Source organism: Gopherus evgoodei, chromosome 7 (genome assembly GCF_007399415.2).
Source record: "Gopherus evgoodei ecotype Sinaloan lineage chromosome 7, rGopEvg1_v1.p, whole genome shotgun sequence".
Classification (NCBI taxonomy): domain Eukaryota; kingdom Metazoa; phylum Chordata; order Testudines; family Testudinidae; genus Gopherus; species Gopherus evgoodei.
Window position 1 is genome coordinate 45,421,699 of NC_044328.1, and position 15,552 is coordinate 45,437,250.

A 15,552-nucleotide genomic window follows, 5' to 3' on the forward strand; every position below is an offset into this window, starting at 1 on the left:
GTTTAAAACAAATAAAAGTAAGTTCTTCTTCATGCAGCGCACAGTCAACTTGTGGAACTCCTTACCTGAGGAAGTTGTGAAGGCTAGGACTATAACAGTGTTTAAAAGAGAACTGGATAAATACATGGTGATTAAGTCCATAAATGGCTATTAGCGAGGATTGGTAAAGAATGGTGTCCCTAGCCTCTGTTGGTCAGAGGATGGAGATGGATGGCAGGAGAGAGATCACTTGATCATTGCCTGTTAGGTTCACTCCCTCTGGGGCACCTGGCATTGGCCACTGTCGGTAGACAGATACTGGGCTAGATGTACCTTTGGTCTGACCCGGTACGGCCGTTCTTATGTTCTTATTGCCTGTGCCCACTAAGACATTAATGAATATCTATAACTGCCACAAGTATACACAACACAAGCAATATTTCCTTAGAAACAAAGGTCAACAAGGGTTTGGTTTTTTTGTCTTCGCTGGATGCAGTACATTTCTGGCTCCACTGTATACATGCCCAGTAAAGCAATGCTAGTTTAAATATTTTGATAGTCCTTATCCTCAGGGCTTTAATTGTTTTTCATTTTGTATAAATCTGTTAGTTTTACTTGGTGCTGTAGGGGGTGTGGTAGCCAAACACATTTCTTAGCACCTTTGGTAGCTACAGTATAGGCATGTACATGCTTTGCAGGGTACCTGGGCATAGCTGCATTATGTTCCAAAACTGCAGTTGTTCCATATCATAGGTTCTGCTACTTCAGTTAGTCTTTGTCTCTGACTTAAGAAACTGTATTAAAAAAACTTTACCAGTTAAATAAATCTAGTCTCACCTGATCTCCCTCTTGTTTTCTGAAATGACTTGGTTGATACCACTCCTCTGGCACTTGACAGTATGCTAATAGTGATTGCACTAAGATGTGATAAAAAGAGTTTCCTGTAAAGCCATAAATAACACAGGCTTCTCTGACTTCCTCTGCAATCCTAGGTGGTATTTGGCCAGTACTATGCAATGGCTAGCCTTTCAAAAGCCCTCAGTATTAGCCTCCTATAACGGTAGCATTTTTTGTTTTTTTCTCCAACAACCACATCAGAAGTCAAGATGAGTTGATGAAGATAGTGTGACTTTAGGTGGAGCTAGATCTTCAGATCTTAAGCGTGCAGCCTGGTGGTAAATTTGCAGTGACCTAATCAATTTAAACCATCTCTTATTCTGATCTTCTCTCTTCTTATCTCATTCTAGAATCCTAGGGATGGAAAAATCCTATTAGATTATCTAGTTCCTCCTTCTGCTAATGCAGGCGTGTTACCTACAGAACATCTAAGTACAAGTTGCCTCGGCCAAGTTTTAATAATTCCAGTGATGGGTATTCCAGCACTTCCCTTTATTCAAATTATTCAAAAATTTTCCTAATGTCCTGCTTAAATTTTCTGAATGTTAATTATTATTCTCCACTTAGAGCAAACTTGGACAATTCTGCTGTCCTTAACAGTGACATAATATATCATTCCTTCTTTATAATCTATCTCCACAAAACTTACAATTCTCCCTATCTTCATAGGACAATTCCTCCTTTCCCTTAACCATCTTTGTTTCTCTTCTCTGCTCCTTCTCTGGTTTGTCAAGCTCATTTGAAATACTGGTAAAATAGTGAAAAACATGCATGGTACTCCAGATTAAGTAACACTGATGCTATATAAAGTGGAATTATTGCCTTCTTAACCTGTGATATTATACAGTTGCATGTCTGGCATCTCCCTTGCTTGCAGTAGCTTTGGTTCACAGTATTATTCCAAAAAAGAAAAGTTTACTGCATTTTTCCCAACCTGAACCTCATTTTATTAATCTCTGTCATTTTTCTAATCTTTCTAGTTTGATATTTGGGGTGTGATTCTCTTCTTGCACCAGATTCAAAAAAGTATAATTTTGTTAACTTCAAATCACTGACTTATGGTTTACACTGTGTGCATGTCTCTAACAGAGAGGAGAATCAGGCCCTAGATTTGTACTTTATATCCTTTCAGTGTTTGCAGAGGATTCAAAGCCAGGAGAAGTTACATCTTAGTTTATTTTTTTGCTTCCTCTTTCAGATCAGTGACAAAACTACTAAAATAAAATAAAACTCCTATGTTAACACTCGTGAAATCCAAACTGATTGCAGTGCCATTTATATTTATTCTTTGTCCATCAGCCATTTTTCAGGCTTTTTAAAAAGTAGTGTTGCTTATGTTTATTTGAATTTAATTTTTTTGTAATAAATGTATTAACACATGGTTTCTAATACTTCAAGAGGTCCCAATATGTCTCATCCACTATATGAGCTTCATGTATCATATTAGTATTCTATGTAGATCACAAAAAGTGATCAGACTCATATGGCATGATTTATTCTTCATGAACCTCCATGCTGCTTATTGTTCATGAACCAGAGTTATGAGATACTATTTGTGCTAGTAAAGAAGAAATCTGTAGGTACCCATGTGCTGTTGTGAGAGTGAGAAAAGGCACTCTTGCCAAGCAGTGAAGACAGTGTGAAGAGAAGCTGAATGGGCAATTTGAAAGGTGCCATCATCTCTTCTTTTCTCACTAATTTCATTCAAAGCTAGGGAATGCTTCTGCAGTAGGGTCTGAAGTATGGCAGTTTCCTCACAGCCATTGACCCTCTCTATGCAGGTATCTTTTGCTACCCTACCAACCTCTCCTTCCTATTCAGAAAGGCCAAAAGGAAACAGACAGCAGCCCTTGGACCACAGAGTCACTTTCCTCCCTTGACTTTTTCCCCAGCCAGTGCCACAGACTGAATGGTATGAGTAGTCACATATAATTGTAGTTGGTCTCCCCACTCATCCCACCCTTCACCCATTGTTAGAGGCACTGTCCAATAGGACATGAACCACCAGTACAATAGCTATTACTGGATTAGCCACGCTTTCATTAGTTACTTTTGAGCCATTCTTTGTAAAATCCACTGGGCCAAATGAATCCCTTGTGTAAATCCACTGATTTCAATGGATTTACACAGGCATGAAGCTGACCCATTTCAGCTAATCCTTTGAAGCAACACAAATACTTAAGAAAAATTCAGATTGACACCTTTAATTCTTATACATCTGTCCTTGTGCCATTCAACTGTAATCATGGCTTCTACCTCACCAGGGAACACTCTACATGGTACCTGAATCATCCTAAGAAGATTGTTAAAAAGATTACAAAAGAGTCTGATGGAGTGAAAATGATGCTATATTTATTGGGTAAAAAAGGTGCTTTCATAAAGATAAAGTACATCCAATATTTCCAGATACACAGGTTAGTAAATACCCTTGTAGAATTTCTAAGTATTTTTATACCACTACAGAGCAAACAGGAAATATTCACAGCTGCCCTCTGGTTAGCTTTTCCACATAAATATAGTTTTAATACCTTCATTTTTTTGCTCAAATGTGATCTCAACTGAATCAATTCCCATAAAATAAACTAGATTTAAATTGCTCTAGCTAAAGATGAAGTTAATAAAGAATATGATTACACAACTAATTTGATTTGGAAAATTTCACAAAACATACTGCATATGACAATATTCAAAGAAATACAGAAGCGTCCCTAATGAACGTTTCCTGGTGCTGAAATAACACCAATGACTCTAGATAAATAAATATATATTCAGTTGATCCCAATATGTTCTTTAAAAGGAACCCATATTAATTTAAGATCATCTAAGACATTCCTACTCTAATATACTGTATTTTCCATCATCATCATCATTTCTCTTTTCAGGATCTATTCCTAAATAGGTGGTAGTAGACTTAAGTTCCATGTAATTATGTCTTTTAATATGAAATAATATTGTATGTACCAAAATAATCTTATTTTAGATAGAACCAAGTTATATTAGCATACAAATGTCAAATATACAGTTTAATCTCCAAAGGCAAGACACATTTTCAAATTCTGAATTCTTAAATCTTCCCTCTGAATTTCCACATTGAGGAAGTTCTAGTTCAATACAGTTACACTGAATATACTTTAATTAGTTTTATACTTTTCTGTAAGGTATATTTTGTGAATAAGCTATTTCATAATCTTATCTGAAGACATTCACTATTAGCAAAACACTACAAGTCAATTCAGGTTTGCTGTTCATGGATAGCCATTAAAGACTCTTACAGCCTTAAAGTCAGAGATCCCTATCCAACAAAGCACATGATTAACAGTAAGCATGTGAGTAGTTCCAGTTAAGTGACTGGGACTACTTACACACTTAATGTTGGGCACATGCTCAAGTAATGTGCAGGATTGGGCTATATTTCTTAAACTACAGGAATATAACATTAAATTTTAGATTTTCCAATTTTTGAAGAAGACACTAGGCCTAATTAAGGCAAAGATTTTACATATACTTTTAAATACAGAGATTATGCTTGAATGTGATTTCCAATGACATTCACAAAAGCATCCCGACTATGCAGGAAGTGCTTGTAATTAAACCTCACACTGCTGAAAACAATATATTTACAAAAGCATTCTTGGATTTATTTTGTTCTGAGCTTACTTGTCTTCAGGCTTCATTTTCTAAAAGGTTATTTAACAGAAATGGTGTTCCTTCTCTCACTTTTTTCCACTAATCATACAATGAACATCTATGGTATATAGATGGTATCAACCACATACCAAGGAATGACAACTAGAGGCATTCCTTCCACACTGGGACTATGGGAGACTATTCCCCTTAACTAATACCACAAAGACTTTTTTAAATAACTTCAGCACATGCTCCATGATGTTACCTGGTCTATTTTCCTACCACCAGCTACACCAGCCTAGAGTCTCTCGGGCACCATGGTGACAAGGAAGGAGAGGTTGGTGAATGTGAAAACCGAGAGTGATAAAATGTGACAGATATGAGCTCATTTACATAAGATCTTCTTCTGTAGGAGCGTTATGCAATTCTTGGCTGCAGGGCATGTTTCTTTTATTTTACTTCGGACATCAAACCTTTATTTTGAATATGTTACCTGTCCTGAGGTAGACTGAGCATGCAGGACTTGTATATCTGAGATAGCTGTAGGTATTTTATCCTAGATTGCACCCTTGCTTTTTTTATTCTGCAGAATAATAAGGTGAATAATAATAAGATTTCTGCAGGCTAAGAATAAACACACCCAACTCCTGTGGATATTTATACGAAGATACACTCGTAATATTTTAGCACCTTAAATGCTTCATGCAAATGTATCACTAAATGAAGCAGCATTTAAAAATCACAAAAGAGATAGCACAAATGAGAAAGTGAAATGTACATACCACAGTGCTTCCATTGTGCATGTTGTGTGTGTCCTTATGGGCGTGGGCACAGAAATCTATACAAGCTGTAACACCAGAGAAAGGCCTACCATCCTTGGATCCAAGCCGACAGTCTGGGCCCATGTGCTCATTTTCCACCTAAAAATAAAATAAACTAGGTTTATTTGGAGATGGCACTGAGAAACTTCAGACTCCGTGGGACACACTAGTATTGATTTTTAACTAAATAAAGGTAATCAGGTAAACTGCTTTATCAGAAAGTAAATACTTTGTTGTGCAACTTGTAATTAACATGTGACATTCAGTATAAGACATTACTGAGACAAACAGCTGAGCCAGATTTAAAGAATTATTAGACTCCTATAAATAATAAAAACTCTCTAGTTACAAAATAATTTACCAGGGTTATTAATTTTCAAGGCATAATCTGAACAACAGTTGGGATAAGGAAGACATTTTCTTCAGGACACAGCATAACAAAATTAAGGTCACTTATCACCACTGCCTGAATCTCACAGACCTACCTGATTCTGAAAAGCATCAGGAGCAAGTTTCTTATAAAGTGGAGCCACATCAGTAGCTAAAGTTTGCAAATTATTTTCAAGATGTTCTTCCTATAGACAAAAATATTTACAGAGTTATAATTTACTTGGAACATTTAGCCCAGTTTGGAGAGGTACGGACACAAACCATCAAAGTCAGGAAATTCAAAATGAACATGGCTTCAATTTTATATTTTATTTATTTTACTTCTGTGGTTCCTGTGGTTAAAATAAACCTGCTGCTTGACATGGCAGAGTGTTAAAACTGGTAAAAACACTGTAAATTAAAATAGTCAAACAAATAACAGAGTAGTAAACAATTCATGTTTGCTAGTGGAGAGGGGGCACTACTTCATAATCAGTACATAACGGGTTAACTTCAGTTTTGTTTTCCCCTTCACTTGCACAGGTAGTCTAGGAAAAGCAATAAAGCAGACATTACAGAGACAGAAGTAAGTTAATGCCTGTGGGAATGCTAGCACACCCATGTGCTGAGTAGTGGGAGAACCCCATCTCGGGGAATCTTTTTAATATGTTTTTGCTTGTGGAAACTCGTTTTGATGGTAAAAGATCTGCTCCACCTGAGAAATCCTACTCATTAGTGCTGCTTTATATCTGCAGAGTCATCCCACCAATTTAGAACATCATCTTCAACTCCTGTTCGGGAGATAGCTCCTCCCACTGCACAACAGCTGTTGATTGTTTTATCTGATAATGACTGCCTAGGGAGGTATGCACGGGTCTCAGGGCGTGGACTGAGGAGGTTTCTAATAGAGGGACAGGACTCTTTTCCTCATAGAAACAGAGCTATGAAAATTGGATAAACTAGATGCCTTTCCATGAGGGGGTAATATTTAAGCTCTATTACTTGCCCCAAAATGTGTGTTTTCTCCCTGAAGAATGGCCATCCCAAGAAAATCAGCAAGTGGCTGGGGAAATCGAAGAAGGCAGATGGAATAGGGTGACGTGCTCCTGATTATTTTTTTAAATGTGAAGACCAGACTTTTGCACTTGCAATTCCAATTGCAGCCTTACAAACACATTACAAAGCACCAAAGCATTATAACTTATGTTCTGCATGAGACTTTTCCTTCGGAGAATGCATGTGTAGCTACATGCACACATGCACGTTTCAGTCTTGAATTAGATTTACATAATGGCATCACACTGAATTCATACAATAATCAATTTATTATCTAGAGCTAATCCATGTTTCTTCTCGACTGTATTCTAGATAACAGATCTTTAGTTTAAATCTATACTATATGCTATTCTTACCTAAATGTATTATCATACACTTCTTTACATTAAACCTCATCTGACTCCGTCCAGTGCCTCAAATGATCAAACGATCCAAATCTCTCTGTACATTGAATCTATCTTCTTCTTTATTTGCTATACCTCCTAGTTTTATGTCATCTGCAAAATGATCAATATCCAACATTTAGCTAAGATGAAGAAATACCTATTTGTTAGAATTAGTGACAAACCCAAAAGAAGGAAATAAAGATTTTCTGATGACTTTTCCCTGAATTTTTTCCTGTATTTTTTTTTTAAATTGGAATTGGAACTCATTATCTGTGAGTAGAAAGGTGAAAAATGCAGGACTTATAGGAAATATTTAACTTCAGTGGTATGCAGAAGATTTGGGTTTTTCAAGGCTGACTTTTGAGAAGGAATTAATGTCAAAACGGCACAAAAAAGCATGAAAACACCCTTATTGTCTGAACCTGAACAAGTTGGATGTTTGGGTTCTGTGGCAGCAGTGGGTAGGACAGAGTAGTAGGAGAGGTTCACTGATGAAATAAAATACAAGTATATATTGAATCTAATTACCTAAGAATAATGGCAACTTGCATATGATGTTTTTAAACAATATGTATTTTGAAGCATATCAGGATATCTGGTCAAGGTGCAAACAATCTTTTCCCTCAGACCTCCAGAGAGAAGTGAGGCTAGAGACAGCTAAGATCAGAACAAAAGGAACCTTGAGGTTATTTTCACATTCCCTCATGCTGGGTGAGCAAGCATGTCACTGAATAAGACAGGAGTCAGCTGTCATTTTTAAGAGCATAAGTTTAATGGTCTTCACCTTTCATTGTAAAAAGCTTCGCAACAGCATAAACAAATCCACCAGACACTTTTTAGTAGTCTACTTTTTGTATAATCAGTTTTTATATTTCCTGTGCTATACAAACTGTCCCTCATCAGTCATGTTCACGTGCAATAATTAAACAATTATTTGACTGCACCATGTTTAAGGACATGTGTTATCTCAGGGTCTCATGGAGGCATGATACCCAAAAGAAAACCAGTCCATTATACATGATAGACAGGAGAACCAGTCCATCAGCTGGGCTGACAACAGTGTTAAAGAGGCAGAACCCAGGGAAGCCAATAATTTATTCTAACACAAGATAGGGAGACTGTACTACAGGAATGCAATCTTTGGGTGTCCAACAGAACTTTACCCTTTTTTATTTGGGCGAGCCCTGAATGGACACAATGTACAGGCATCTAGGAGTGAAGTCTGTAACAGCCTTTCTAAAGGTGTTACTCTGGTATTACTGCTTGTAAAAATATTTTTTTGTTCTATTAGATGTTCACATAGTACATTTCACATGAACACAAATAAAATTACACAGTGTTGCTAAACCTGCACCCAGGTCAAGAGACACACAATAGCCATATGAAAATAATTTTTAGGGCATTACATTGCATAGCAAGATACACTGAATTTTCATCAAGTGGTGAGAAAGGTAAACGTATAAGTTCTGTGGTGGAAGGGGCGCAGGCAAAGGTGAATGTATGCGTATGTGAGTGAGTAAGTGGACATCTGTAGACTCTACCACTAGTTCTCTAAACATTCCTATCAAATTCTTTTCAGAGAAAGAACTTACTTGTTTAGGGTCATCTGTGAGAAGCCTAAATTTCCTGGGGTTTTTGCTTCTGGCAAATTTACAGCCATTGAAATACATACTCCATGAACAGCCAAATGAGAATGAGGCTCCACAAGTTTCAGGATCAAGTCCTTGACATGCACAAGTGCGGCTACAAGACAGGTAATTACATGACAATCAGCCGGCAAAGCAGAAACTTTCTTTAGATACATAATTACTTACATGACTTTTATAATCCATAATGAAATAACTGAATGATGTATAAATATATCTGAAACCTTTAATCAGTTGTTTCTGTTAATAATTATCTATTTAGGAAAGTATGATTGGCTTATTGTTCTTAAAGAGTCACTTACAAGTAACTCAAGCCTCAAAACTTTTATCTAACATGAAAATATATATCTCCTTGTTATATACCCACCCTACTGTAATTTTGACATCTCCAGCTTTGACTAATTAAAAAAAAAATGCAAGTAAGTACCACTCTTATTATAGCTGTCCCGCAACCCAATAAATACTGTCCACAGCTCTGATTGTGTGTGGAACAAGTATATTGAAAGTCATCCACATTTTGAAATGAAAGCATGCTAACATGGAGAAACCATTAAAAATAAATTAGATTTAAGTCACTGAAAAGTTGTAAAAGGATTCTGATTACAGACAGGCCCTCCAAGAATCTGCACTGAGGCAGAGCTGCTCTTAGGGTCTCATCTGGCTGCTGTAAACTTTCCAGTCCATTTACCAACCAATGCGATGAATTAGTTTCATTTCTGATGTGCAAAGGAACATCCCAGGCTTGAGTGCCCAGGCTCTCTCACCTACAAAGCTCAAGAAGTTTGATCAGAACCTACTCTATTCTGAGCAGCACAGCATCAATAGGAATGTAGCAGGGGTTCAACTAATGCAGAAGCTTAGAGCATGCAGGGAAAGGTTTTGTTTTTGTCTTTTTTAAAGTCTGGACATCTGTATAGAAAACTCGTGGAGAAAGAGAGAGACAGCCAGGCTTTTGGGGAGATGAGAACTGACTTGAAGAAGCCAAGCTGGTAACATTGCTCAGAGGATGGCTGAGCCATGGATGCCTGTAAAAGCAGACAGTTCTTTTATAGCTGGGTAGCTAGGAGAACTGTGCAGACAGTTGAGCAAGGTGAGTGTGGAATAGGACAAAACTACTGAAGTACGCTCTATTTCTGTCTTGAAAAAAAAAAACAGTAAGAGGCCTCCATCATCCCCCCCAATATCTTGGTGTCTGCATTTATTTCAGAAGTTCCTTTTTGCAACATATAAAATAATGGCAATCTTCAAAAACAAACCCACAAAACAGTCCAATCAGGGGAAATCAAAATCAATACAAAATGTGGGTACAACTAGCTAAAAAGCATAAGACACTTACAATTTTCCATTTACAAGAGAGCTTGAAAACATTTTACATTTAATTTAAAAACCACCCCATTTAGAGACATTATGGGCTAGATTGTACCTGATATGACATGCACTGATAATGGGGTAGAGCCATACTGCCTGAGAGGGAAGTCCTGGAGCAACTCTACCACCAGGAGATGCAATTCCTCTGGGACTCCCACCATACAGAATAAGTTTACACACTGTGCTGTTCCTCAGGGAAGTGCAGTGTGCTTTCCACTCATAGTCCAGCCAAAACTGATACAGGGTGGCAGTCACATTTCTCCTCCTTCCCATCTCTTTGGGTGATGAGAGGCCTTGGATGTAAACAGAGGGAGCAGTCCGTGTACTCTCTTAGCACATGCATACCTGGTGCACAGTCTGACCCTTAGTGAATAACAGGAATTGAACATCACACTAAAATGACACCCAGTGGTTTGTGTTTTAAATAGGCTTATATATTTTGATTTTTAAATCAAATATGTTTCCTTTTATGCAGAACAACCTACAAAAAATAGGAGAAAATAAACAGGTGCTATGAACGTCACTTACTCTTCATTTAATGCACATCTACGGCTTGTGGGACAGCCGTATTTTCTGAGACTCTGTGTCAGTTCTTTATATAATGTATCAGCCAAAAGATGAGGAATCCCTTCCCAGGCCAAAATCAGAATCACTATGACGGCAGTTTGGCAGTGATGTCCTGCACGCTGACGTACCAAGCACAGCAACTTTTCCTCATCACTACTTCTTCGTATCACCTGCAAGAATCATTTTATTCATTCTTAGATAGGAAAGGATAGGATATATTTCTAAGATCTTGATGCCACATCTTTACTCGCAAAATAAACCCTTACTGACTCACCATATCATCTTATTATGCATTACTAAATAAATAAATTACATTCAAAACAAAAAAACAAACCAAAATACTTAAACAACAGCTATGTATGTACTTCTCCCATTGAAGTCAACAAGAGTCATTTTTGGGACCTGTCCAATTAACTTCAATGCAAGTTGCATGCATTTAATTAACAGCAAAATTGAGCCCTAACACTGTTAAACAAGCTAGCAAAAAACAAGAAGAGCCAAGGTTAATGTTCTATAAACTTGGAACTTCCTAACTTTAGCTCATTTATATCACAAGTTTAATATTACTGAAGTATCAGAGGGTTAGCCGTGTTAGTCTGGATCTGTAAAAGCAGCAAAGAATCCTGTGGCACCTTATAGACTAACAGACGTTTTGGAGCATGAGCTTGCGTGGGTGAATACCCACTTCGTCAGATGCATGTAGTGAAAATTTCCAGGGGCAGATATATATATGCAAGCAAGCTAGAGATAATGAGGTTAGTTCAGTCAGGGAGGATGAGGCCCTGTTTTAGCAGTTGAGGTGTGAAAACCAAGAGAGAAGAAACTGGTTCTGTAGTTGGCAAGCCATTCACAATCTTTGTTTAATCCTGAGCTGATGGTGTCAAATTTGCAGATGAACTGAAGCTCAGCAGTTTCTCTTTGAAGTCTGGTCCTGAAGTTTTTTTGCTGAAGGATGGCCACCTTAAGGTCTGCTATAGTGTGGCCAGGGAGGTTGAAGTGTTCTCCTACAGGTTTTTGTATATTGCCATTCCTAATATCTGATTTGTGTCCGTTTATCCTTTTCCGTAGAGACTGTCCAGTTTGGCCGATGTACATAGCAGAGGGGCATTGCTGCCATATGATGGTGTATATTACATTGGTGGACGTGCAGGTGAATGAACTGGTGATGGTGTGGCTGATCTGGTTAGGTCCTGTGATGGTGTCGCTGGCGTAGATATGTGGGCAGAGTTGGCAGAGGTTTGTTACATGGATTAGTTCCTGAGCTAGAGTTACTATGGTGCGAAGTGCAGTTACTGGTGAGAATATGTTTCAGGTTGGCAGGTTGTCTGTGGGCGAGGACTGGCCTGCCACCCAAGGCCTGTGAAAGTGTGGGGTCATTGTCCAGGATGGGTTGTAGATCCCTGATGATGCGTTGGAGGGGTTTTAGCTGGGGACTGTATGTTATGGCCAGTGGAGTCCTGTTGGTTTCTTTCTTGGGTTTGTCTTGCAGTAGGAGGCCAGATGTGTACCCAGAAGCCTCCCTGATTGAACTAACCTCATTATCTCTAGCTTGCTTGCATATATATACACCTGCCCCTGGAAATTTCCACTACATGCATCTGACGAAGTGGGTATTCACCCACGAAAGCTCATGCTCCCAAATGTCTGTTAATCTATAAGGTGCCACAGGATTCTTTGCTGCTTTTAATATTACTGAAACATTCTGTATTAATTGTGGATTTCTATTCTTTATGCTGCAATGCCCGAGATTTGAAACATTCTAGTAGGAACCACTACTGCCCAAAGAGGTCCCACAATCATGGGCTCTGGAGAGGACCATATCTTACCCTCTTCTGTGGAAAATATTTCTGTATTGCACTCTGGGCTGTGTAAGAAATCAGGAAATTTTTTCTGTGCCCCATTGGGTAGAAACAATCAGGAAGATGGGTTAAAAAGAAAATAATTATAGGGGAAAATGACAATCCTGGTATAATTGATCCACTGAAAACCTAACCTCTCCTGTGAATTGATATTGTAATGACAAGACTACCTCTAAAAAGTAAAATGCAGGTACATAAAAGAACATATCACAAAATTACATATACTTATGTGTTAGGATAGTTTCTATAGTTATTACTGGAGATCATATAATTAGAAGAAAGCAGTGAAAAAAGAGGTACATTGTTTTCTCCCTTTTGGCAATAAAACTATGAGTAAGACTTTTCCTTGATGCTGTTTATGTCAATATAGGCCTTAAAATAAATTTAAGAGAACTTGGAAGTTAGACTGTGTTCTGTTGGTCACATAATTTAATAAGTTAGCCAACTTCACTCATTTGATATCGCATACTGAAGACTAGACAGAATACAGGATCATATTATTCGTGATGCTGCAGAAAGGGAAAAAAGGGATACTAAATACCTCTAGTATCAGAGAGGTAGCTGTGTTAGTCTGGATCTGTAAAAGCAGCAAAGAGTCCTGTGGCACCTTATAGACTAACAGACGTATTGGAGCATGAGCTTTCGTGGGTGAACACCCACTTCGTTGGATGCACCTCTAATTCCTCTGTATTTAAATTATAATTTTTTTAGGGCAGGGACCATCTTTTTGTTGTGTGTTTGTATAGCACCTAGCACAGCGTACTTCCAGGAAAATTCTGTGCCACTGTGCACATGCAGAATTCATGTCCCACCCAAGAATATTTTTTTCTCTGCAGAAAATATGTTCTGCTGGAGAGGGGCTGCAGTTATGCCTTTCGCCCATTAGGGGCTGCTGTGTTGCCAGAACAAAAGACAGCTACTCCTGGGTGGGAGAAGCCCCGCAGATAGGGAAGAGAAGAAGCTGTGTTCCTCACATAATCCTCCCCGTGGGGCCAGGTGGGGAGCAACAGGATAGGGGGAGACAGGCAGTGTGGGGTACATGAGTCTGCTGGGGGGAGGTCACAGGAACCCCAAATTCAGATGGGCTAATAGGGAGGATAGATTGGGGCAGAGGCTGAATGGAAGTGGGGGTGCAAAAACAGGGGGAGTGGGTGACTGAGTGAGAGTACAGGGCCACATGGGCTGAATGGGGGGTGCAGAGACACATGGGAATGGGGCGGGGGCCACAGGGCCACTTAGGATGCGGGAGGGAGTGGCTGACTAAGGGTGCAGGGCCACATGGGAACAGGGGAGCAGAGGGCTACAGGGCCACATGGGGATGGGGAAAGGAGGGATGGCTGAGTCGGGGTGCACGGACAAATGGGGACAGCAGGAGTGGGTGCAGGGACACGTTGGGATGGGGTAGATGTGCCTGACTGAATGAGAGAGGCTAGGGGTCAGCCGGGGTCTGTATGGGGGACGCTTCCCAACTCCCTAACAATCTCTACCCACCCCGCCCAAAAAAACCCTGTTCCATACTTCTCCCATCCACACCCAACAACCTTCCAAGTTCACTCCCAGGCTGCTTCCCAACAATTACTTCCCTCTCTCTCAGCTCCTCCTTTACCCCTGACTCTCCCAAGCCTTTGGACTGTTTCTAAGGGGGCAGCAAATACATTTCTGTATTGTAGTTTAAATGAATTATTACTCAAAGTTCTGTATTAATATGCCTAGTAAGGAATCTATTTGTCAAAAAACATTTCCTGAATCTTTTTTGTTGTCTGTAGTGTTACAGACATATTTCCTGACAAGTATTTTTAAATAAATTATCAAAATAATTGAAAATGGCATCATTATATTGTGTTATTTTGACAAATAAAATATGTAGAATTGTAAAGTATCATGCACATAATTTTAAAATTTTTGGCACAGAATTCTCCCAGGAGTAACAATGAGGTCCTGGTCCATGCCTAGGAATACAAATAATAATAGATAATCAGGAGTACTATTGACTTTATAAGACATGCAAAATTAAGGAAAAATTTGCTTGCTATCCTACTCCTATCTGTTCATTAGGTATTTGCCATAATTAGAGTCAGAGATACATTATGTAATAAACAACAAATAACTAAATAATAACAGGTAGATTCAAATTAGCTTGGCAAGGACTTGTATTCTCCAAATAAAACTGATGGGGTACAGCGGTCTCTCCATAGGGCATTGCCATTCCCACTGAAGGGTCAAGGTTCCATTTATGAGTTTAAATAACCACGTAGTAGGAGCTTGGACCTCTCATGGGTAATACTGGGACAAATCTCCTCTTCACAGTCCATTCACACCCAAAATTGAACTATTGAGAGGTAACCCCCACACCTGTTGCAGACATTTGATCCTTAAACTGCTGATATTCTGTTCCAGTATCTGTGTGAGAGAGCAAATCAACCAACCAGTTTATTTACCTGACTACCCCCTTTTGCTAACTAGGATTATCTGTTACAAAGGACAAGTAGTACAGAAATCATATATATGAACCCTACTGTTGTGAGAAAGTCATGAATCACAAATGCAGTAACAAGCATGTACAGGCACAGAATGGCAACCGTGACATCATGACAGAAATACAAGCAATAATATACAAGGACACAATCATTCATTACACTACACTACACAGAAAACCCAAACATTCAGCATGTGGGCAAGATAGTGCAAATGCAAGAAGCCTTCACCTGCCCATATGATACTTTTAATGTCTGGGTCAACATGTGGGTTGCCTATCAGATTAATGACCCAGCCTCCTTGTTGTTGCCACACGAGTCTAACTGTAGTACACGATCCTTGACCAAGTCATCCATAAGCATATGAAACATTCTGACTAGTTAATGTGAGGGGCTAGCCTCCTTTGCAGTTTCCCTGAAAACTCACAAACAGAGGGTGTTGAACACATTTAATATTAATGGATTCAGAGGCTAACTGTGCCAGTTTAGTTGGAAAAGTAGGC

At 38.8% G+C, this 15,552-nt stretch overlaps 1 protein-coding gene across 5 annotated transcripts in view; it reads right to left on the minus strand.

Annotated features, from left to right (window-relative positions):
* Nucleotides 1-15,552, minus strand: part of TET1 (tet methylcytosine dioxygenase 1) — a 135,889-nt gene that overhangs the window by 38,329 nt on the left and 82,008 nt on the right. For all 5 annotated transcript variants that reach the window (XR_004001165.1, XM_030568422.1, XM_030568421.1 and 2 more), the window contains 4 exons: nt 10,678-10,886; nt 8,728-8,878; nt 5,810-5,899; nt 5,286-5,423 (listed from right to left, as the gene is read on the minus strand). Coding sequence is in view for 4 of the 5 variants with exons in the window: in XM_030568422.1 (XP_030424282.1) it covers nt 5,286-5,423; nt 5,810-5,899; nt 8,728-8,878; nt 10,678-10,886 (588 nt within the window). In the remaining variant the exon portion in view is untranslated. The remainder of the gene's footprint in view (nt 1-5,285; nt 5,424-5,809; nt 5,900-8,727; nt 8,879-10,677; nt 10,887-15,552) is intronic.